General features: G+C 53.6%; 1 protein-coding gene across 1 annotated transcript in view; it reads right to left on the bottom strand.

Moving 5' to 3' along the window:
• Window positions 1–23329, bottom strand: part of LOC124095719 (maestro heat-like repeat family member 5) — a 60919-nt gene that overhangs the window by 18567 nt on the left and 19023 nt on the right. The window contains exons 9-21 of the mRNA XM_058580782.1: window positions 16622–16729; window positions 16234–16350; window positions 15587–15706; window positions 14450–14602; window positions 13787–13909; window positions 13023–13102; window positions 11905–12040; window positions 11064–11159; window positions 9848–9952; window positions 8498–8633; window positions 8047–8216; window positions 5189–5338; window positions 4376–4530 (exon numbers count right to left, since the gene is read on the bottom strand). Of these exons, the coding sequence (XP_058436765.1) occupies window positions 4376–4530; window positions 5189–5338; window positions 8047–8216; window positions 8498–8633; window positions 9848–9952; window positions 11064–11159; window positions 11905–12040; window positions 13023–13102; window positions 13787–13909; window positions 14450–14602; window positions 15587–15706; window positions 16234–16350; window positions 16622–16729 (1649 nt within the window). The remainder of the gene's footprint in view (window positions 1–4375; window positions 4531–5188; window positions 5339–8046; window positions 8217–8497; window positions 8634–9847; window positions 9953–11063; window positions 11160–11904; window positions 12041–13022; window positions 13103–13786; window positions 13910–14449; window positions 14603–15586; window positions 15707–16233; window positions 16351–16621; window positions 16730–23329) is intronic.

The raw sequence follows: 23329 nt of genomic DNA, 5'->3' as shown, positions 1-23329 counted from the left end.
CCAGACTGGCTATGTGGGCGCTAAGTATTAGCAAAGATGTGACTCAGCAGGACCCTATAAACAAAGAAGGACTGCTGGGGGTATGACTTGGTACAAGCACCCGGAAGACACCTTGCGCCATCTATTAATGTGTGAGGCACGTGAAGCCCGATGTCTGGGTGTGTCCTAGAGGAACACATTATGGAAATCAAGTGCTCACGCGCACAGGGCTCGTATGTAAGTAGGTCCAGTGGTGCTGTTTATCCCTGGATGGGAAACAACCCAACGTCTGTGGTAGTGAACATGATGATGTAGAAGGAAGGGTTCAGGATGCCTCCATGCGTCGCTCAGCACGCTGTGGGGAGGAGGGGCTCCCTGGAGTGTGTGAATCACAAAACCCATTTTGATGTCCAAATTCACACCACCCATGTGGTCCCCAAAGCCTCAAGCAGAGGCTTACACTTCAAGTGGTCTCAACTTGACAGTGCCCAGGTGATCAGCAGAAGCTGATACAGATTTAGTTGTAAGTCACCCTGCGTGAGAGACACACTCTGATTTCATAGCTGTGAACATGTGAAAAATGTGCTTAGAATTGAGAAATAAGGTAGAGATTCCAATTCAAGTAAAGTGGAACTACGAACTTCTGGGTGAATGAACACACCCTTGTTGACTGCGTCTCCGCCTCCCAAGATCTCCTGGAAACACAAGAAGGGAAAAGTAATACCACACAGAGACTCTGACCCCAGTGTAGTACAGAGAATGCCCAAACCTCAAAGTCACGATACGTAAAAGAAAAGCACGCCAGTCCAGTGCGCAAACGCAGCTCTTCCCCAAACACACCCCAGGGCAAGCAACAGGGTTGAGGCTGAGCTAGACTACCTTTAGAGGACTATCCACCCTACGTGGATTAATACTAGGGGCGGGGGAGTGTCCTAGGAGCTCAGAGCTCCAGCCACTCGGAGGAACTTAACAGTATGCTCAATCTGAAGGCCCGTCCTCCAAATCAGTTTTGAGGAGAAAAAGGCAAAAACAAACAAACAAACATCCCAAAACCCCAAACCAAGAATTAAAACCAGGAGAGGTAGCCTTTAGAAATTGGGTGGTGAAAAGGAAATCAGGGAGATGGAAAAATGTAGGGTCCTGCAGAGAAAGGAGAACCCAAACAATCGGAGCACGCACAACCCATTTGCATACCACAACAAGTCTACTAAATCATCTGGCCTTTGCTATACTGACAGAAGAGGGTGCCATTGACCTGAAATCCTATAAAACACTCCACTAGCACAAGCATAAATGGGAACAAAATTAGCAAATCTGCAGAGCTATAGTATGAAACAAGAATCAACACCTATAAAATGAAGAAATTCCCCCTGAAGAACAATCATGATACAGAAGAACCCCTAAAGACACCCATTCCAAATGTAGTTTAATATGCTCAAACAAGCATTTAAATACATGAAAAACCACCTTGAATCATATATTTGACAAAGAACAAAAAACTTCAATAAGAACTGAAAAGAGAATCGATTGAATTCAGTAAAGTGGAAGAATTGAAAAAAAAGCCCAGAATAAACAAATATTAAATGGTGTTCATGAGAGAGAAGACTCAAGTGAAAATTTAATAAGAGACATTTAGGAAGGTGGAAAAACAACTAAGAGGATGACCGTGAGTTTATGGAAGAAGTAAAAGGGGAAGAGAGACATAGAACTCTAATATAGGACCAATGCTACTGGAGTCCCCAAAGAAGAGAAGCAACAGTGGGTAAAGCTGTATTGAGAGCCGTAAGCAAGAAAATGTCCCAGAAATATCAGTAACAGCACAGAGTCCTGAATTACAGAGTCAAAGAATGCACTAGGTACCTGAGAACATTAGCCCAGAACATCAACAGACATTTCCTCATAAAATAGTTAGATTTCAAAGATTAAAAAAATCCTCCAGGTCTCTAGGCTAAAAGATCAAATAACTTACAAAGGTAAAAAATTGTTATCAGACTTAAAAAAAAACAAACAACAATACAAGGCAATGTTACAACAGCACTTAAAATACTAGCTGATGGCAAGGGTGAACCAAGGGTTTTATACCCAGCCCAACTGCCCTTCAAATGCACAACTTCCAGCCTAGAAGGACATGAAGAACCCGGAAACCAGGTGCCTTTTCTTGGGAAATCTGTCAGGGAACGAACTTTGCTAAACCATAAGATGGCCAGAAAACGCTAGCATAGGGATGATGGTGAGTGTGGTTACACACACTGGAGGTGAATGCTGAGGTGGGCTGCACAAAATAGGTGCAAATCTACATCCTTTGACAAAGTGCAACTGAAAAAAAGGGAAGTATGGGGAAGAATAAAGAGAAAAATGGAATAACGTCACTGATTGTTGTGTAGAAACTGGATAGGGTTAAAGCAGATCAAATAAGAGGAATAAGCCAGGTATTAAGAGGTCAAACAATGAAATAGGGGGCTTGGGGCATTAAAACAGGTCAGGAGGACGGGGCTGTAGCTCAGTGGTGGCGTGCATGCATGCATGAGGCCTTGGCTTCAGTCCCTAGCACACACATAGAAAAAGAAAAAATAAACCCAGCAGGTCAGAGTACAAAAATAACAACTGGAATGAAATCACGACACTTTCTAAACTAAAAAAAGAATACATCTTATAGAAAAATAATCATATCAAATATAGCAAAATATGACAAAATATTATGAAAGACTGATCATCCACACATCAATGAATATCACCTGTTAAAAAAGATTTTAAATTTGGGTCACAATACCAAAGCACTATATAATATGCTACCTAAAACAGGGATTCTGCCAAGTACACCAGGCCAGGGGGGAAGAAATGAAGTCAGGGTAGAGATCCTGATAGCAGACAGAGTAGAATCTAAGTCCCCCAAGCACTCAACGGGACAGAGCAGAGCACCTTTAATGTTAAGGGTCATGTTTTTTTTTAAATTTTTATTTGTTTTAATTAGTTAAGGGTCATGATTCGTAAGTAAGAAATAACAGAATATGTATGCACTAAACAACACAGCAACATGTGTGAGGTCAGTAACTACAGGAGGTGGAAGGACACAGAGACACATGAATGTTCCTTTAGTTAGACTTCAACACATGCCAGTCCAGGGGACAGGGGACAGAAAGGAAGTCGGATGTAGGGGACGAAGACACCATGATTGGCAAGGTAAGCCTTGCAGATGCATATCCAACTCAACCCCAGGCGACAGAAAATGCACTTTCTTCCTGAGGACCCACAGAACACTCACAACGCAGTTTTCAGGACCAGCCAACCCAATGAAGGAGAAGCATGATAGACCCCCTGATCAGATGCAATAAGGCGAGAAGTTGCTGACACACAACCCAAAGGTGCCTGCACATGGGCACCAGCAATCTTCCCAGAAAGCACTGCTGGGTGCTGGGAGCTTGTGACCTCTCCTCCGCTGGCTCCCGCATGTGCAGCGGAGAGGGCGGCCAGGTGAGCCGCTGAGGGAAGGGCCTGGGTATGTGCGGGGAGGGAGGGGATGCTGGGTGGTGGAACGGCATCAGGGAGCAGGGTGAGCCAGGAGAGGGGCTGCGAGAGGTGGGCACAGTGGCAGCTACAGCTTCTGAAGGGTGGCAGCTTGTTGGGTACCCAAGGGAGAAGCCATAAAGGTGGGAGGGGGAAGAAAGCGGTCAGGGGAAGAAAGTCTTGAAATTGGTGACGACCAAGTCTGGGCCAGGACCATGGGAGTGGTAGCTGCGGGAGGATGGAAGGCAAGATAGCCAGGAGAGGGAGACCCGGGCAGAAGTCGGGGAGGGAAGAGCAAAACCCCAGTGTCACAGCAGGAGTCTCGCAAGAAGGTGTCCCTGTCTGGGAGCTACACCCTGGAGGAGTGAGCATGGCCCAGGGCGGTGTGTGGTGGGTGGGTGGCAGGTGGTATGAACTGAGGATATGGGACGCAGAGCTGGGACTCTGGGGGGAGCAGCCATGCAACAAGGACCCTAGCCACCTCCAGATCCAGGGTCCAAAGGCTGTGGGAGAAAAGCCAGCCTCACTTGAGAGGCTGCGGTGGCTGCTGGGGGTCCTCGGAAGAGCAGGGAGAGAACGTCTGGAGACGATGTGGAGACAGAGGGGACTTTGCTAATGGATGGCGAGGTTTGGGGGTTTTTCCAGGAACACTCAGGGTCCTGGGACCCCCTCACCAGGTGAAGGGTGGGGGGCTGGGGCAGGACGTGTTGTATGGAATGGTGACAGGTGGTGAGCAGCGCTTCCCCAGTGTCCCTCCCAGGAGGGCAAGTGCTCCTCCCTGCGCCCAGCACCTGGGCTCCCTGTGCACTCAGGAGGGCACCCAGGAGGGCACAGGCCATGCCCCTGCCTGGGGAGGATGGTGGTGGGTAGTGAGGGAGGGAGGGCCGGGCACCTGTCCAAGGGCATGGAGAAGTCCAGGAAGGCAGCCACCAGCTCGGGGGTGTGGTTCCTGGCCAGCAGGGTGATGGCGGACAGGGCATTGTCTTTGGCTTGGGGGATACGGACAGAGCAGAGGCGCAGGTGGATGCCCCGGCCCATGTTAGCAACCTGTGTGAGGAGGGAGAGGTCAGTGGGGAGGCCCTGCCCTGGGGACTCTGACAGGGGAGGTACAGCCTCCCTGGAGCAACTGGTCTGACGGGAGACAGGCCCACTGCCTTGGGGGCCTTTGAGAGCTTAGCACTCCCCTCAAGGTCTGGCAAGCAACCCCCTCATCCTGCCCCAGACACATTGCTCTGGTGCAGGCTGCTCTGGTGCCTGGAGCATCCTGACCCTTCTGCTTCGAGGTCGGTTACACAGCTGTGGAGGCCTAGCTCCCACATCACGGCCTGCAGGACCTGGCATGAGCTGTCCTCTGGCTGGGGGGACCCCTCCTTTCCCTCTGGGCCCACTCTGCACCTTTGCATCTACTGGCCATCCTATCTCCGTCAGTTGGAGAGCTCCCGGAGGGTCGGGTCTGTCCCTTTGCCCCATTCCCCCCATAGGGTCACAGCAGGCTCAACCACTGCACGTCTGCTCCCTGGCTTGCAGCCACCACCAGGCTCCTCACGCTTGCTTAGACCCTTCCCTCAGGCATTCCCTCTTTTGGCTCTGTACAGGGTGGCTCTGGCTTCCCCTTCTGGGCCCAAGCTCGGGGCTCCTGTCTTGGCCTGGAGGGTGCCCCTGGATAGTGCCCAGCCCTGGGTGGTGCCCCAACCCAACCCCTCACGGTCTCCAGCTTGGCCCCGTGCTGGTGGATGACAGCCAGCAGCAGCTCAGCGGCCGCCTGCACGCGGAAGGGACTGGAGGAGCCCAGGCCACTGATGGCCGTCCAGATGAGGTCCGTCACCTCTGCCATCAAAAGATGCCTCATGATCTCCTGTGGGAATGGAGAGGCCATCACTGGGTCCTGTGTCTGGGCACCCACTCCCCCACCTCTACGTCTACCCTGTCCTTTGCCCAGGCTCCCTGGGTCTCTGAACACCCACTCCTCCACGTGCCCCCCACCAGGCATTTGCAGTTAACTGCTGTCACATCTCCCTGCACAAACTACAACCCAGAGCACAGCAAAGGACAGCAGGTCTCCTCCTCTCCTCTGCCTGTCCTTGCCTCCTAGGGCATCCTCATCTGCTGGCCTCAGCCCGGAGGGGAGCTCTCCATGGCCAGGCTCCAGTTCTCAAGAGACACTGAACTTCAGAGTGTGCAGGGTCTTTGAGATCACCTGGACCAAGTCCCAGGCCTAGAGAGGTGTAGGGCCCACTCTCAGCCACAGGACAGGGTGGCAATGGTGGGGTCAGCCTGGGTAGGGCCAGGCCAAGCCCATGTAGGGCCTCCCTAAGACCCCAGCTCTGCTGGCCACGAGTATTCTCCCAGAGACCCTCGAGGTCTAGGGAGGGGCTTACCTCTGCAAGCTGACCATGACAGCTGCCCAGAGGGAGGAAGGGCACTAGGGGATGCAAGGTGGTGAGTATGACCCTTGCACCATAGCCTCCTGGAGGGTGGAGTTGGGCCAGGGCACTGCACAGGCAGAACCTTCTAGAATGCTTTAGAACATTGCTGCTCAACATAGTAGCCACCAGTCACCCATGGACTATTTGAATCTATCTAATAAAATTAAAGTTCAGTTCCTTAGAAGCACCAGACACATTTCAAGTGCTCACTAGCTTTACAGGCCAGCGACTGCCTTGGACAGCACAGATGTTGAACATGTCCAATCTCCCAAAAGGTCAGGTTGGAATGGTGATTTGACTCTGAGAATCCTAGAATATACACCTCAGGGTTGACAAAGACTTTAGGTATCCTGCTTTTATTCAGGGAGGTACAGTGAGGGCAGAGGTAGTCGTGGTAGTGACGAGGATGGTGTGGGGTCATAGTAATGGTGGTGGTGGTGATAGTGATGGTGGTGATGATGGTGGTGATGGCAATGATGATGGTGATGGTGATGACAGTGGTAATGATCATGGGATGATGGTAAAGATAGCAACGATGGTGATGGTAGTGATGATGACGATTATTGTAGTGATGATGGTAATGATGATAGTGATGATGACAAAGGCATGATATATCCAAGGTCACAAGAGTAATCAGGGTCACATGAGAACCTAGGCCCAGAGTATCTGTTCTCCAGCTGAACCTTCCTAGATCTGCTATCCTATGATTAGTAAACCCTTCTATATTTGCCCCTCTTCATGCTCTGCCTTTTGTCCAGGGAGAACCAGACTTGGACACCCACATTCTGTGTGAAGGTACCAAGCAGCATGGAGCAGTCTGTCCTTCTCCAGGTCTTGAACACTATGCTCTTAGTGGCTCAGTTACATTCTCTGTTGGCCTGGTGATAGTGGTGGTGATGGTGGTGATTGATGGTGGTGATGGTGATGGTGATGGTGATGGTGGTGATGGTGATGATGGTTATGATGGTGATGGTGGTAATGGTGGTGATGGTGATGATGGTGATGGTGATGGTGATGGTGGTGATGGTGATGGTGAGATGGTGATGGTGGTGATGGTGATGATGGTGATGGTGGTGATGGTGATGATGGTGATGATGGTGGTGATGGTGATGATGGTGATGGTGATGGTGATGGTGACGATGGTGATGATGGTGATGGTGATGATGGTTATGATGGTGATGGTGGTGATGGTGGTGATGGTAATGATGGTGATGATGGTGATGGTGATGGTGGTGATGATTATGTTGGTGATAGTGGTGGTGATGGTGATGGTGATGATGGTGGTGGTGGTGGTGGTGATGTTGTTGTTGTTGGTGATGGTGATGATGGTGATAATGGTGGTGGCAGTGATGGAGGTGATGATAGATGGTGGTGATGGTGGTGATGGTGATGGTGATGGAGGACAACCAGTGGGACTCCACCCTCCTTGCCCTGCCTTTGTCCCAGCTCAGGTTCTCTGGTATAAAACTGTAGCCAAGCCAGGTTTTTCCCACTGAGGGCATCGACAATTAACATATTAGCCCCAGGTCTTTAGATTTTTGTACTAAACCGATGGGCCTCAGCGCTCAGCTCACTACAGCTGCTGAGAGCACCAGTTCTGACTAAGCCCTGCTGTGGTGCCGAGAGCCCTGTGCACCCCTTCTCCATCTGGTTCTAGCTGGACAGACTCCCTGGTGGTGTTTTCTAGAGGCCAGCCCTACCGCAAGCCTCAGTGAGATGCCGCCTTTGACCTAAAGGGCTCAGGTCTAACAGGGCTGATGAGGGAGGCAGTTCCAGAGGTCTTTGTTAGCAGGGTTCAACCCCAGCATGGACAAGCCACCAGCTCAGCCTTCCTGGATGGACCTGTGAGGCTCCGTGAACCTGGCCCTGCCCAGGCAATGCCGGCTCCCTGCTCACACTGGACTGTGTGAGGACAGGACTGTTCAAATAGTGAAGTGAGGGAACATTTGAACAGACCAGGGAAGGCGTCTGGAGTCTGAGAAGGGACGGCAATGCCCCGAAGCCTTCTATGGTAGGTGCCGTGCTGCGGGCTCCACTCCAGCACCACAGGAGACAGGGTCCCACTCCCATCATACGCTGTGGCCTGCTCTGCTATGCCCCTGCGCTGCGCAACCTGCCCAGACTCTAGGGCTCTGACCTTGAGGGCTTGGGAGCTTTCCAGGTGGAAGATGCTGTCCGTTGGGGATGCCAGCTCCTGGGGGTCCGGGGAAGTGGCTTTCTGTTCACTGCTCCAGAGGGGGGCTCCCTCTGCACCAGGCTGGGAGAACTCCTTGGAGGTCAGTGACTCCACCTGAAAAGTTTCTCCTGCTGGCCAGACGGAGACAGAGCAAGGTGAGGCAGCGCAAAGGTGGGCCCAGGCCTAGGTTGTGATGGGGGCAGTTAGGATGGGGTCATTATCTGTAAATGGGTCAGGCCTGTGGCCTGGGCTTGGAAGTTGGGGCAAGGCCATACTAGGGTTATGGCTGAGATCAGGGTTGGGTTTGGGGGTAGATTGAGGGAGAGGTTAAGTTCAAGGCACTGGTGTGAGTCCACCCGAGCCCGTGGTTGGGGTGGGACAGGTGTGCCAATGGTGGCCCGCATAGGCTCACCTTTTTGGCGTATCAGGAGCTGGTAGAGATGGCCCACCCCTTCCAGGCTGGAGCGCTGGATGGCCCTATCCGGGTCCTGGCACAGAATCCCCAGCATGCCCACTAGCTGCCCGATGCGTTTGAGGCCCTCCTTTGGCTGTGTTGAGAGTGCAGGGGACCACTGAAGGCAGAACCTACCCACAGAGTCCCCAGCCGGTCATGCATGCACCCAGCCCAGCTGAAGGGTCGGAAGGATCCCCTCAGATTGTGTGGCCGGGCCAGGCTAGGGAGTGGGCGAAATAAAAGGCTGCCAGAAGACTTAGCAATCAAGAGAGATGATGTTACTGTCAATACGATAGTAAAGAAATCAAAATGAACACAAACAAAAAAGTGTGACAACCTTAAGTAAAAACAGGATCTAACCCTACCTGACCCCAATCCTGGCCCTGGTTCCAGTAAAACTTCATTGATGAAAACAGGTGGCCAGCCTATGGGCCACGGTCACATCAATCACGGGGCCCACTAATCACATTAAAGCAGGGTTAATCTTGATTGTGGAGTTCCTGGCACTCCTGTAGGGCCTGAGGCCATCACCCCTCACCTGCCTTACCCTGGTCCCAGTCCTGTGGTGTGGACGTGGGTTTTGAGCAAACTGAAGCCACTTTAAATCCCTCTAGGACTGCAATGACCTTTCCTTGGTGGCACGACCCTGCCCTCTGCAGTCCTGTGCCTCCCTGCCCTGGGGCGGTCCCCAGCCTCCTGTAGTTAATGGTGACTGGCAGAAGCTCCTGCGGCTGCAGTGAGCCAGGTTCCCACAGCCCAGGACCTCAGGGGCCATGGCGCAGGGGAGGCCCACTGGATGCAGGCAGTGGGAAGGGGTGTTCCACGCTGCACCCCTGGGCCCCCACCAGGTGCAGGCTTGGGTTCAGAGCCTGTTCACAACCTGCAGCTCACCTGACTCCCACCACACCTCAAGGAGGAGCCATTTCCACTCATTTTACAGGTGAGATGCAGAGGCCAGGGGAAGAGAAACACTGCCCCAGGCCACAAACTGCATGGCTAGAGCAGCCTCCTGGGTCAGGGGCAGTGTCCTCCTGGTTCAGAGCCCAGCAGAGAGACCTCGACCAGGGTCCTTTTCCCCCAGCCTGTTTCTTCAAGTTCTGAAGAGGGTGAGGACACTCTGTAAAGGGGACATTACCTGGGCTGCCATGGAGCCCTGTGGGGGTTGCAGGGGGCTGAAGTATAGGCTCTGGCCTGGAGGTGTGGACACAGGCCCTCGAGCTCCGCCAGAGCTCCCCTGCAGGCTGCAGGGTCCCTGGGCTCTGGGGCAAGAAGCCCCGCTGCAGAGGGCATTTGGGGCCCGGTACTCACATCTAGGCAGCGTTTGTGGTTCAGGAATTTGAGGAGAGTCACACAAGTGTGCACAGCCCGCTGCCGCTCATGCGCCTTCTCCGATGCCAGCCAGACGTACAGGTGCTGCAGGATGGGCGGGGTCGGGGGCCATCTGCAGCCCGGGGAAGTAAGGCCCCGCCCACCACTGGCTCGGGCCCCGCCCCCAGCCCCGCCCTCGGCTAGGCTCCTGGGCTTCGCGGGCTGGTTGTGTCTTTCCCAGGCCACCAGCCGTACAGCTGCCCAGTCCTTGTGTTCCCAGGAGTCCTGCCACGGGCGTGGCCATTTTCTCCATGGGAAGCCCTCTGCTCCGGTTTCTTAACCTGCCATGTGCCCTAAGCCCTTTCTAGACCCGGGGTCACGGGGCGCTAGGCATCTTGGCCAGGCTGCGGCTGGGCTGGGCTGGGCTAGCCACCTCAGCCTGTCTGTGGGGCGCAGTGCGCTCCCTGAGTTGGGGTTCTGAGGAGGGTGAGGACACTCTGTGTCTGGAGCCTGGGGAGCCTTTATGACTTCCGGTGCTGGCAGCCACGGCCCCTCTGGAACACCCAGGGGGCTGTCAGGCTACTTGCCAGGCAGGTGGCACTTGCTCCTGCCCACCTCCCACTCCTGACTTCTACCTGTGTTCCCAGGCCCCCAGGCCTTGCTTCACCTCAGCCCAGCTCCTCGCCCAAGCCAGAGGGGTCCACCCTGCTGCCCTGACCCCCGCCCTACCCACCGCACCCACCTTGCTGCCCGCTGGTCAGGAGAACTCCTCCACACCCACACCCCTCCTTTGACCCTGTGCCCTCTGCTTTGGGGCCCTTTCCTGGCCAGGGACCTCCTTAGTCCTCACTCAGGGCGAGTTGATGAGGGCCCACTGGCCCTGACCTCTGACTGTCTGGCCAGCCCCTATGCCTGGGTGGTCACTGCCCCGTGATGGTCTCCCCCCTGACCCGGCAGGACTCCTGGAGGGCAAGCCAAGGTGAGAGCCACAGGCTGAGGCCGGGGTCACTGCTGCAGGGGAAGGGCCCTGGGGGTGCACTTCCGCACCAGACCTCACCCCGGGCTCCACCTGCTGCCCCTCCCTCCCCTCCACTGTGATGCCTAGTGTGGAAAGACCCCCCCATCCAGGCCCTGCTTCCTGAGCCGCCCTCCTGGGGCCTCCAAGCCCAGGTCTGAGGACATTCCCCCCACTCCCCCGCTGCCCAGCCAGCCTCACCGACAGTAGAAAGTACAGCTCTTCGGCCGTGGGGCTCTGGGTGATGAAGCTCTGCAGCATGCGGTCCAGCGCCTCTGTGGTCTGCCTGTACAGGGTCTGCCCGTGTGGGGGAGGGGTGGAGGTCCCAGGTCTGCCCGCCCCTGGGGGTCCTATTGCCTGCACAGCCCCAGGCCTGGTGGCGGCCATGAGCGATGCCCAGAGTCCCTCTGCAGGGACAGCTTCTATTATTTAACAGAACCTAGGAAGGGGCGGTGAGTGGGCCAGGTGCTGAGCACAGTCCCGGAGCCCCTCCTTCAGCCTGGCTGGGCAGCAGTAGGCTGGGTGAGGCCTGAGGGGGCAGGGCCAGGCTAAGTGGCTACGTGGTGAGACTGAGCCTGTCCCTGGGGAAGGTGGCTCCAGGGGTTGCAGGCCTTAGTGGCCGAGTTGGGATTCTTGGGCTCCTGCAAGGCTGGGAAACTCATCCTTTAGAGAGAGGCAACTCTCCCTCCTTGGGCTGCTGGGGAGCTCAGAGAGTAAAGAAGCCTAACTCTGCCGTGGAGCCAGCCACAGGGCCCTGCAGTGTGGTCAGTGCTGGGGTAGCCAGCCTCCCCCATGCTCGCGCTGAGGATCAGCAGGGAAGCTGCTCATATCCCTGCTCACAGGCTACTGCACAGCCACACGCATCCAGTATCTCATTTCAGTCACTTGGGTTGAAGACCACCCGTTCTACTCTTATCACCCCACTTCACAGGTGGGAAAGTGGTGCAGTTAGGAGACTGCCAGGGTCCCCGGCCCTGCCTGGTGGTGGTCAGGACCCTCCCGCCCAGCCCCCTTGCTGGGCATGCCCTTGCGGGGGCCTCACCTGGATGTTGGGTGGCTCCAGAAAGAGGCAGGTGTGCTTCTCCAGGGCGTCCAGAAGCGGCAGAGCGAACACACTGCGGAGGCAGGTGGAGAGGAGCCGTGATTTCCTGTTCGTGTCCATGGGTGGCCTCAGCTTGCTGTTGGAAGACAGAGGGCAAGAGCCTGACACTGCAGACCTTTTAGCTTTCCGCCTCTTGCAGACTCATGCGCACCCTGCCGCTCTGGTGCCCTTGCTGGCCCTCTGACAACTTAGGTGTGTGCCACCCGCAGGGCCTTTGCACTGGCTGTCCTGGCAGCCAAGGGTGTGCAGGGCTCACTCTCACCCTGCAGGGGCTTGGCTCAGGCCCCTCCCGGGCTATCCCAACACAGCCTCAGCCCGCGAGGATCGTGACCCCTCCCTGTCTCACTTCCCTGCTGCAGGCCCCCGCACTTCATCAGAGACACCTGTGGTCTGGGTACTGACAGTCCCTCCCCAATTATATGCTCTTGGAGAACAGGGACACTCCCTGCGTCCCCAGAACCCAGGATGTGCCTGAAGAGCGCAGGAGGGTCTCATGCTTCTAGGAGGCCTGGGCACAGGGGCGTGGGGAGTCGGGTGCCTCGCGGGGGAGGGGCTGAACCAGTCTCACAGTGGACGTCCACCAGCTCCTCCTGCCCTCTCCCTGGGCTGTCCGGGTCGCCTGCCGCCTGCCTGTACTCTGCAGCCCCAGAGCAGGCAGCTCTGGATTCCCTGGGTCCCACTCCTAGGCATCCCCACCCAGCTAGGACAGGGACACCAGGTGTACCCTCACTGGTCTGTGGGTGGGGCCCTCAGTGGGGCTCTGTCTTGTGGCCTGGACCCCAAGCCCCTGGAGTCTGCCTTGACCCTCTCCTGGGGTTGACGGAGGTGTAGGCTGTTTCCACGTGCGCTTCCTTGCTTTCTGGACCCTACCCACCCTGGGGTCTTGCCAGTCGCAGCTGTGACTGTGAGCATCTGGGGGGTCAGCTCCCCCAGGGAGAGGCTGTGTCCAGATGCTGCAGCCTGCGTGGGCTGCCCCTCCATGCAGGGCTTAGGCCCAGGCCTGCCAACGTCAAGCCAGGCGGGGGCTGCTGTGGGGAGGGCTGCGGCTGGGGGCCTACCAGAGGCTGCTGATGATGTGGAGGGCCTGCGGCCTGCTCTGCGTGCACAGCGCGTCCCGGGGCTCCTTCTCCATCAAGACCTGCAAGTCCCCAGGCCGGGGCCCGCGCTCAGGCTCTGCCCGCCCGCCTTTGATATCAGGTCCCTGCTCGGCCTCCATGCCTTGGTGCCTGTGTCCCGTGACCCTGGCCCTCACCCACCCGGAGGGTCCTCTGTGGCTTGGGCCCTGTTGGGAGAGCCATAGCATAGCCTGGGGCCTGGCAGGTCAGATCTGGATCAGGCCAGGTACAGCTGCCTGACCTGAGGCCAGTCTCCAGAGGCACTCCAGAGGGGCGTGGGGAGTCAGGTGCCTCGTGGGGGAGGGGCTGAACCGGTGACAGAACAGTGCCACCTGTGTCACCTGTGAAGTAGGTGGGCAAAGCTCGCCGTCTGCACCCAGCAGCAGTGAGGAGCTGGGCTGTTCTTGCCCCTTCAGTCACCTGTGCCCTTCCTCTGCTGCCCTGGCCTCCTGTGAGGCCCGATCCCTAGCGCCTGGTCTGGCCCCAGGCGGGCCAGCACTGCAGAATGGATGGGGCTGGCCTTTTTGGGCCTTGGTGGCATCACTTCCAGGTCTCTGTAAGAGCCAGGTGACGGGGGACAGGAGCATTTCCAGGTGTGAGAGCCTGTGTGGGGCTTGAAGTGCTCTGGAGACCCACCCCGCTCCTCCAGCAGCGGCCACCAAGAAGGCCTGGTCTAGGAGCAGCCTCCGCAGGGGCCTGGTACGCACCATCAGACACTCGAGCAGCTCGGAGATCTGCGAGAACTCGTAGCTGTGGGCACCCTCATTCCGGCTGATGGCCCCCATCAGCATCAGGTTGGCAGTGAGGAAGCTCTGCTTCAGGGTCTCGTCCTGCATGGGGCCAGGCCCAGGACAAGGGGCACCGGTCAGGAAGAGGGCCCCGGAGTGCATGGGAGCCAGCAAGGGGTGAGGCTGATGTCTTAGGGGCAGTGGGGTCCTTGCTGATAGGGTGCAGCAGAGAGCACCAGCTGTGAGCCACCTGGGGATGTCTCTAGGAGGGGGCTGTGGTTTTGTTTAAAAAATGCAAACGAGGCGACACCACTTAAACTAGGCCACAGCCTGTGGGAGGTTCTGGGGCATGGCGGGCACCCAGTGGGTGCTGGGTAGTGCCGCCTGGTTGCAGGCTGCTGGTGCAGAGGAAGAGTCAGCCTCTCCGTAGCCCCGCCCACCAAAGTCACCCGGAGAGTGGGGTGGGGTCTTCCCCAGAGCCTGGAGGACAGTGGAGAAGGAGCTGGGGGCAGCCAGGGGCAGGGCCTGGTGGGAGTGGGGAGGTGGCTGCCCGCCCTGTGGATGCCAGGATCCCTGGGCTCTGTGACTGTGCTGGGGGTGCAGTAGGGCCCGGGAAGTTCCAGCGAGCAGCCCTGCCCCTACCCAGGAGCTGTAGCGGAAGTAGAATATCATCCTGGACAAGATGTTGTCCACCCACGGGAGAATGTGGGCCTTGGCACTGGCCGCCACCTGGCCATAGGCGAGGAGGATGGTGCTGCTGGCCCACTTCCAGCGCAGGTCCTCCGAGGTCGGGCCCTGGCACGTGGGGGCAGGGATGGTGCTCAGGCACCAGGGCAGGTGCTGAGAGGAAGGACCCTGCCCCATAGGCTGCTGGGGGGCAGGTGTCCCAGGGTGGTGGGCTTGTGCATATCTTAGGAGACCAGGGAGCATGGAATTGCCCCTCGAGGGGCTGAGCCACCCTGTGGGCCACCCAGGGATGTGCGCAGGCTTGTTTAGCGCTGTAGGAAATGGCCAGTGTCCAGGCCTCCACCTTCCCCCTCTGTGGTGGCCCCTTCCCCAGGAGCCCAGGGCCTGGCCCCTCTTTCTGCTGGACAGGGCAGTGCCTAGCACCTGTACCCCCTTGGGCTGTGGGGGCCTGGGAGGGTGTGCCTAACAGAGAGCTGGGAAGGCACAGGGCTGCTCCCTCTGGGTGAGACACCCCCCCCCCCCGGGTGTCACCTGAGTACCCTGGTGGAGGTGTTGCCCTTAGTGACGAGGCACCTCTGAGGGCTGGAGACACAGGCTCCAGGCCCTGCTGTGCCACTTGCCAGCTGTGGGACCCCAGGGTGTCCTGGCCCTCACTGGGCATCTGGACAACTGAGCAGACCCGAAGGGTAGGCAGAGAACCCCTTCCCTCCTTGTGGCCAGGGCTGCCCTGGTCACATGGTGTGCTGCGTCCACCTTCATGGCTGTCCCTGGCCTGTCTCCCTTAGGATGGTCACATGCCTGAGGGCCGACCTCAAGCTGGCAGCGCTGTCCCAGCACGGCTGGGCATGACACTGCTCCAGCTGTGCTGTGGGTGCCTCAGCTCACCTCAGCCCCAGGCCAGGTCGGGGTCAGTATTTAGGAGGAAGCTGAGGCACAGGGGGCCATGCTGCAGGTGGGACTGGAGTCAGGCTGTGTGACCCAGAGCCCGTGCTCCTGGCCCTGCCGTGCCCCGGAAGTCCCTGCTCGGAGGCTCTGGTCTTCATGGAGGATGGAGGCCCAGGACCAGCCCTGTGCTGAGGCCCGAGCAGGTACCTTCAGGGAGAAGCTGTGCAGGCTCCACTTGATGGGCCCACTCCGCCCGAACTGGTCCAGGATGGCCCAGACGTCATTCAGGTGGCGGCTGGCGGCCAGCCCCACTGTGAGTGCAATGCCCTGTGTGGGGGACCCAATGTTGTAGGCTGGACCTGGCCCCACACCCAGCCCACTCACTGGAACGGGATGGGGGGACTCAGCCGAGATCCTAGGGCATCTAGTTCCCAGCTGCCTGCTCTTCAGGACATGTGACTCGGCCTGACCCCTGGGGACATCTCTTATGGGGTCTGGCAGGTGGATGAAGGGAGGCAGGAGGCAGAGGGGGGCCCTGGAGACTGGTCATCTCTCCCACCAGCTCTAAGAAGGCCTGATCAGGGGTGGGAATGAAGAGACAGATGTGTGGGGTGGAGCAGGAGGACCCCAGCTGTGGGCAAGGTCCGGGGTGAGCCAGGACTGGGCCTGTGGCCAGGGTTCAGCCTGTCATCAGGGTCCAGGGCTCAGTGCATGGCCAGGGCCCAAGCTGTGAACAGGATCAGAGTCCAGTGTGAAACCAAGGTCGGGGTTTCAGCAGGGAGATGGCTCAGCCAGGATGGGGGCCGACACCAGTGTGTGGCCAGTTGTGGGGACAGAGTGGACTGGGTCCTCACCTCCCTCTGCTTGGACCACTGGTGGGAGGTTTCCAGGAGGGACTGCAGGTGTGCCCTGACCGTGGTGCTCTCCTCCTCTGCCTGGAGGACCATCCCGTAGAAGGTGAACAGGAAGGTCTGAGGAGAGGGAGCATCCTGTCTGCGGCTGGACCCTCCTGGCCGACTGCCTCCTCCTCAGCAGCCTCCCTGACCTGCCCCTGGGCCCTCAGAGCCCTCACCAACAGCCTGGGGCTGGCTGCCCCGCTGGCCTGCAGCAGGATGGGCTTCTAGTCCTGCTGCCCAGACCCACCCGCTTCCTCTGGGTCCACCAGTTTCCTTCCAGGACCTGTGTGTCCTGTGGACAGTGCGTGTGGGGGGTGGGGTGGGGGCTACCGGGAGCAGGGCCCACCTTCTCTGGTAACTCTTCCTGCTGGGTACGGCTGGGCGTGGTGAGGGCCGATAGCAGCTCCCTGGACCACATGTCTGTGTTCAGGAACGGGACGGACTTGGCAGCCACCTGTGAGCAGACAGGGTGGGCAGGCTAGATTGTCCTTCCCTCCACTCCCAGAGCTGGGGCCTCTACCAGCCCGCCTAGCCCCAGGCAGTCCTGAGTTCTGAAACCCGTGCCCTTGGTGCCTCCCTCCTCTGGGTCTCCATACCACTCTTTTGTTTGATAGCACTCAGGGGTGGGGGACATTCCTCAGGACGCCCCTGGATGTGTTCAAGTCGAGGCAGGAAAATCAGAAGCCCGGGGGGGCGGGGGAAGGCTGCAGGGTGTGGTCCCGACCCCGGCTCTGGCCAGTCTCACCATGACAGATGCTCATGTAGGCTGAGGACGCCCCTCTGCAGGGGCAGGACACACTGTGTCCCAGGGCCTGGAAGTGCCTGGCACATGGAACATGCTCTCACGTGCACTCTGGTCAGCAAGAGATCAAGTGGGTGAGTGGACGAAGGACTCAGGGAGCCCAGGTCACACGGCTTCATAAGGTGGAGGCAGAAGATCTGTCCATTTCTGACATTCCCACGTTCTGGGACTCAGCAAGTCCAGGGTCCCCCCCACCAGATTCTCCTGGTCAGGGAGGCACCCCTCCCTTGCATAATTCCAAACCCCAGATCTTAAAAGACTGAGGAGTGCGATGGTCAACACTGAAGGAGGCGTGTTAAGGAACACCGTTACGACTGAAGCAGAAAGACTGTTTCTTTTGCTGTCATCTGTTGCCGGGGGCAGATGTCAGTAGTAAGAAATGGCACTTTATCAACCCACAAGCAAAGGCAAGCCATCCGCTTGAGACTGAGGAGAAGACGCAGGATGAAGGTCCACAAACCCAGCTTTGCTCAGATTTAGGGAGTGGCTGTTAAGATGCGCACCGTGGTGGCCAAGGTTGACGGAAAGTGAAACCCGAGCAAGTCACATGCTGCATGATGTCAGTGAGGGACCACACAGGACCCTGTCCCCTAGGTTGTCATGGGCTGGAAGGTTCCTGTTGCTGAGTGACGCTGTGGCCATCCTCACATCTTTGCTCACGTGTTTGTGGCTGATGCTGGGAGGGGTGGTCAGCAGCGACGTGCCTGGTTTACGTGTCTGCTACATTCTTTTCTGTATTGTAGGGGGCGCCCTTGCCCTTCTGTGAGGCTGCGGACTGCAGAGCTGGCGAGGCCTCTTGGGTCTTGTGCTGACCAGAGTCTCTGCATTCCATCGAGAGGCCACAGGAGCGACAGCTCGCAGCTCTTAGGACTAACCTCAAGGTTGGCAAGACTAACCTCGTGGAAGTGTCTTTAGTGGGAAGGTGGTTAGATCTGCAGATTTTTTAAAGGTTTTGGAAACATTAATGTCAACATCAATCAAAGCTTAAAATATCATGCATTTCCCCCAGTTAAGTCTAGTTTTAGGAATTTATCCTGAAGAAATAATTTACCATGGAGAAACGTCTTGTTGGGCAGAAGACAAGCTTAGAGTGCACCCTGCAGGGGAGATCTCCTCAGCCCTCCCTGGTGCAGATCCTTGGGTCCCTGAAATGGAGACTGCTCCCCACTTAGGGTAGAGTCTGTGCTCCACTTCTGGCTTACTTGCTGATGCAGGGGTGCAGCAGACCCTGGGTGGCTGTTATGGTTGAGGTATGAGGTGTCCCCAAAAGCTCACGTGTGAGACAATTCCAGAAAGTCCAGACAGGAAATGATTAGGTTAAGGCAGCTGTGACATAACCACGGGTTAATCAACGACTTGGATTAGCTGGGTGGCAGCTGGAGGCAGCAGGTCCCCGACGCGGGTTGTATTTCACCCCTGGTGAGCAGAGCTCTCCGTCTCTCTCTCCCTCTCTCTCTCCCTCTCTCTTTCTGCTTCCTGGTGGCCGTGTTCTGAGCTTCTTCCCTCTACCAGGCCTCTCCACCCTGATGTGCTGCTTCACCTCAGGTCTCAAGCAATGGCGTCAGCTGACCATGGACCGAACCCCTGAAACCAGGAGCCAAAATAAATTTCCCTCGTCCATGTTGCTCTGTCAGGTCTTTTGTTCACATTGATACATGAAACAGTGGCTCTCCACCTGTAGGACAGGTGACTGCGGGATCCTTATGAGACTCTGCCCACTGGGAAGTCCTCAGATAGCCCAGAAGTGCCAGGGGCTCCTGTCAACCCCCTTTCTGTATGTCTATTGCTGTAAGTACCAGCCCCCCAGGTCCTGAAACTCAGAAAACAAAAGCCCACCCCAGAGCTCTGCAGTGACCTCATTGGGTAGCAAAAATTGACCCAAACGGATGCAGCACGATCCATGGGAGTTACTGTATTTGGTATCTACGTGAAGAGTTATCACTGCATTTGGTTCTGCACCTGCTCCAGACCCTTCTTCTAGATGTCTGAGGAATATACAGGATGGACATCATTTTGTTTTATTTTTAAAAAAATCTGAAATGTTCTGAATTTTGAAATATATCTGTTTCCAAGCATTTTGATTTTCAAAATTATTAAGTATTTGAAAATCAAGCCATTTCTAACTTACAGTGAGATGCACAGGTCTTCAGCGCACAGCTCAAGGATCTGAGCAGAGACCCACGTCATCCACACACCATCAAGATGTGGGGTGGGTGCTTTCACCCCAGAGAGCTCACTCACGCCCTTCCTAGGAATCCCCATCACCCCTGTCACTCCCAAGGTTTCTGACCGACCCCACTGCAGAGCGGCCTCCTCTTTCTGGAAAAGGGATGTTTCGATTCTGGTTCAATTCTCAGCATTTCCCCGCCCCCCCCGGGGAAATGCTCCGCCTCCCAGGTAGCTGGGTTAAAGGCTGCCCAGAATGAGGCTGGTGGGGACTTCCTAGGAGGAGGGAGCCTGTGTGCACAAGCCTCTGCGTCTCTTGGGTACAATCCCTACAAGCGGAATTGCTGAGTGACAGCTGTCAGGTTCCCAAAGAGACAGCACCATGACAGTCCCACTGGCAGGGTTCCCGCCTCCCTGTCCTTGCCAAGGTTGGGTGCCCTCACGTTTTTGTTTGAACTGTCAAGGGGCATGTGATGGCAACTCTCCAGCTCCCCGGGGACCGCACTGTGGTCATCTTTCCTTTGCTCAGGGCCATTCCATGGTTTCCTGCGGGAAGCACCCGTCTGCATCTTGTTCACTGAGAGAGCAGAGCGGCTCAGTGTTCCCGCTGAGCTGTGGGAGCGCTTTCTCACTCTGTGCACAGTCCCTTGACGGATGGACGTGGGTCTGTGCGTACTTCCTCCATGTCTGTGGCCCCTCTTTCTCTGTTTTGGATAAGCAGACGTTTCCATGGTAATGGAATCCAACTTGTCAGTTCTTTATATTATTGCTGTCTGAGTCCCAAGAAATAGTTACCTAGTCCAAGTTGGCAAGTTTATCCTGTGTTTTCTTCTAGGTGCTTTTTAAGTTTTGGCTTTACATTTAGATCTTGGTTCCAATTAATTTTTAAAGAATATTTATTTTTTATTGTAGTTGGACACATACCTTTATTTTATCTATTTTTATGTGATACTGAGGATCAACCCAGGGCCTTGTACGAGCTGGGGGAGCGCTCTGCCGCTGAGCCACAGTCCCAGCCTCCCAATTAATTTTTGAAAGTGGTTTAAGGTAGATAATAAAGTTCATTTTCCCCTCAGAAACAGATAGTTGTTCACGAACCTTGTTCAAAAGACTTTCCTTTCCTGGTTGAATTGCTTTGGCAGCTTTAAAAATCATTAGAGTATGTGAGTGTGGTTTTATGAGGGATTTTCTAATTATTTCTTTGTTTCACCAGAGCCAGTGCCTCATCTTTCTGTTTTCTGTGCCTTAGAGCAAATGATCTTTTACTATGGTTTTAGACTTTTACAAAAATCTCAAAATCAAGTTGTGGAATTCTTGCAACTTTGTTTTATAAAAGGATTATTTTAACTACTTTAGGTCCTTTGAAATTTCCATGTACAAATTTAACCTATAGATTATATTTATTGCCTCCCCTGATATCTTCTGCTATCTATTGCTCATTCAATAGCATATTATTTATTCTCCAGGTGTTGGAATAGCTTCTATTCTTTTATTTTATTATTGATTTCTAATTTCATTCCATTATGATCTGATAACACAGGGTAGTATCTCTGTTTTTTTATATTTGCAGATAGTTGCTTTGTGCATAATATATGGTCTATTTTAGAGAAAGATCCATGTGCTGCTGAGAAGAAAGTGTATTCACTTAATGATGGATGAAATACTCTATATATGTCTGTTAAGTCTAAGTCACTGGTTGAATTATTGAGTTCCAAAGTTTGTTTAGTTTTTGTTTGGAAGTCTATCCAGTGGTGAGTCACTCATTATTATTGTGTTGTGGTCTATTTGCTTCTTGAAATTGAGAAGGGTTTGTTTGATATACGTAGATGCTCCATTGTTTGGGGCATAAATATTTATGATTGTTATGTCTTGTGATGATTCCCTTAAGCAGTATGAAATGACCTTCGTTATCCCTCTGATTAACTTTGGTTTGAAGTTCACTTTACCTGATATGAGGATGGAAACCCCTGCTTGCTTCCGCGGTCCGTGTGAGTGGTATGTTTTGACCCACCCTTTCACCTTCAGTCTGTGGATGTCTTTTCCTGTGAGATGAGTTTCATGAAGGCAGCATATTGTTGGGTATTTCTTAAAAACCCAATCTGCCAGTCTATGTTTTTAAATTGATGAGTTTAGGCCATTAATATTCAGGGTTATTATTGAGACGTGGTTTGTATTTCTGGATATTTTGGTTTATTTTTTTTAACTTCACTTGGTTTCTCCTTTGATTGGCTTTTCCTTTAGAGTAGTTCCTCCCTTTGCTGATTTTCATTGTTGTTTTTCATTTCCTCCTCCTGGAACATTTTCCAGAGAATGCTTTGTAGTGCAGGCTTTCTAACTGTAAATTCTTTTAACTTTTCTTTATCATGGAAGGTTTTATTTAGTCGTCAAATCTGAAGCTTAGTTTCGCTGGACATAAGATCCTTGGTTGGCATCCATTTTCTGTCAGAGCTTGGTCTATGTTGTTCCAGGATCTCTTGAGTTTGAGGGTCTGGGTTGAGAAATCTCCTGAGATTTGAATTGGTCTCCCTCTCTATGTGATCTGAAACTTTTCTCTTGAGGATTTTAACATTCTATCCTTATTCTGTATGCTAGGCATTTTCATTATAATGTGCCTTGGAGTGGATCTGTTGTGATTTGTACATTTGTGTCCTGTGAGCCTTTTGTATTTGGTTTTCCAATTCATTCTTCATGTTTGGGAAATTTTTATATTATTTCATTGAATAGATTCTTCATTCCTTTGGTTTGTATCTGTGACTTCCTCTATCCTAATAATTCTTAGATTTGGTCTTTAGATGTTATCCCATAATTCTTGGAAGTTCTATTCATGGTTTCTCACCATCTTCACTTGTTGTCAACTTTATTTTCAAGATTATATATTCTGTCTTCATTGCCTGAAGTTCTGTCTTCCAGGTGATTTAGTCTGTTGTTGATGCTTTCTTCTATTGAATTTTTTTATTTGGTTTATTCTTTCTTTCATTTCAAGAATATCTGTTTTTTTTTTCAGAGACTATCTTTTTCTTGAAGTAATCTTTTCTACCTGTATTTACTCTCTTATCTCTTTGTTGGAGTGGTCAGTTGCTGCCTGAGTTTGCTCTTTTATATCATTCTTTCCTTGCAGATCGTTTTAATCCTGTACATTCTGAACTTCTCTGACGTTTCATCTGCTGTCAGTGGACTCCATTATTGTACAGTTGGTTTGTTTCCGGCTCTTCCTTCCCTTGTCTCTCATGTTGTCTGTGTGTCTTCCTCTCTAGCAGTGGGGAATCCGAGGTACTACAGTTTCTACCCTATAATCTTGTAGTGTCCCTGCAGGGACCTGGATGATGGTCTTTTAAAATATATTTAATTCTGCACCAAAGCCTCTGGGACTTTTATTGGCTTTTAAAAAATTAATTTTGGACTGTCATACCAATTTTGGGAGACTTGATATCCTAGCATTACTTAATTTTCTTATTCATGAACACCATACATCTCCATTAAAAATTTACTTTTTGTAATACTGTCAAGATCTTGCACATATTTCATCCGATATGTCTTTCAGTCTTTCATATCTTTCATGCTGATGTGCCATTTAAAAAATCCATTTTCCAATTATTTGTTGCAAATAAATACAAATTCAGTTTATTTCTATATGTTAATCTTATATCCTGAGATGTTGCTAAATTCAATTGTAAGTAATTTTCAGTTATTTTAGATTCTGTAAGATTTTCTGTGTATGAGACCATGTTATCTGGAAAGCAAGACAGTTCTACTTTTTCAGTTGCAATCTGTATGACTTCTCTTCTTTTTCTTACCTTATTGCATTGATTAGAAATCGTAGTGCAATACTGATGATGAGGAAAAACTGGGCATCTTTGCCCTATTTCTCCTGATCTTAGCAAGGAAAGTCAGTCTTTGTCAGTAAGTGTGTTTGCTGTAGATTCAGAAGCCTTGTCAATTGGGAAGTTTCTTTTTACTCATGGTTTGTTGAGAGCTTTTTTAACATGAATAAGTATTAAATTTTGTCAAATGCTTTTTCTTCATAATTTTTATTAAATATGATCAGACTTTTTTCTAGTTCATTCTATTGGTGTGTTGAATGACATT

The sequence above is a fragment of the Marmota monax genome, unplaced genomic scaffold, assembly GCF_021218885.2.
Source record: "Marmota monax isolate L192 unplaced genomic scaffold, Marmota_monax_Labrador192_F-V1.1 WCK01_AAM20220418_F8-fsc00073, whole genome shotgun sequence".
Taxonomy (NCBI): Eukaryota; Metazoa; Chordata; class Mammalia; order Rodentia; family Sciuridae; genus Marmota; species Marmota monax.
Note: the sequence above shows the minus strand (reverse complement) of the source record. Positions and strands in the feature narration are given on the sequence as shown.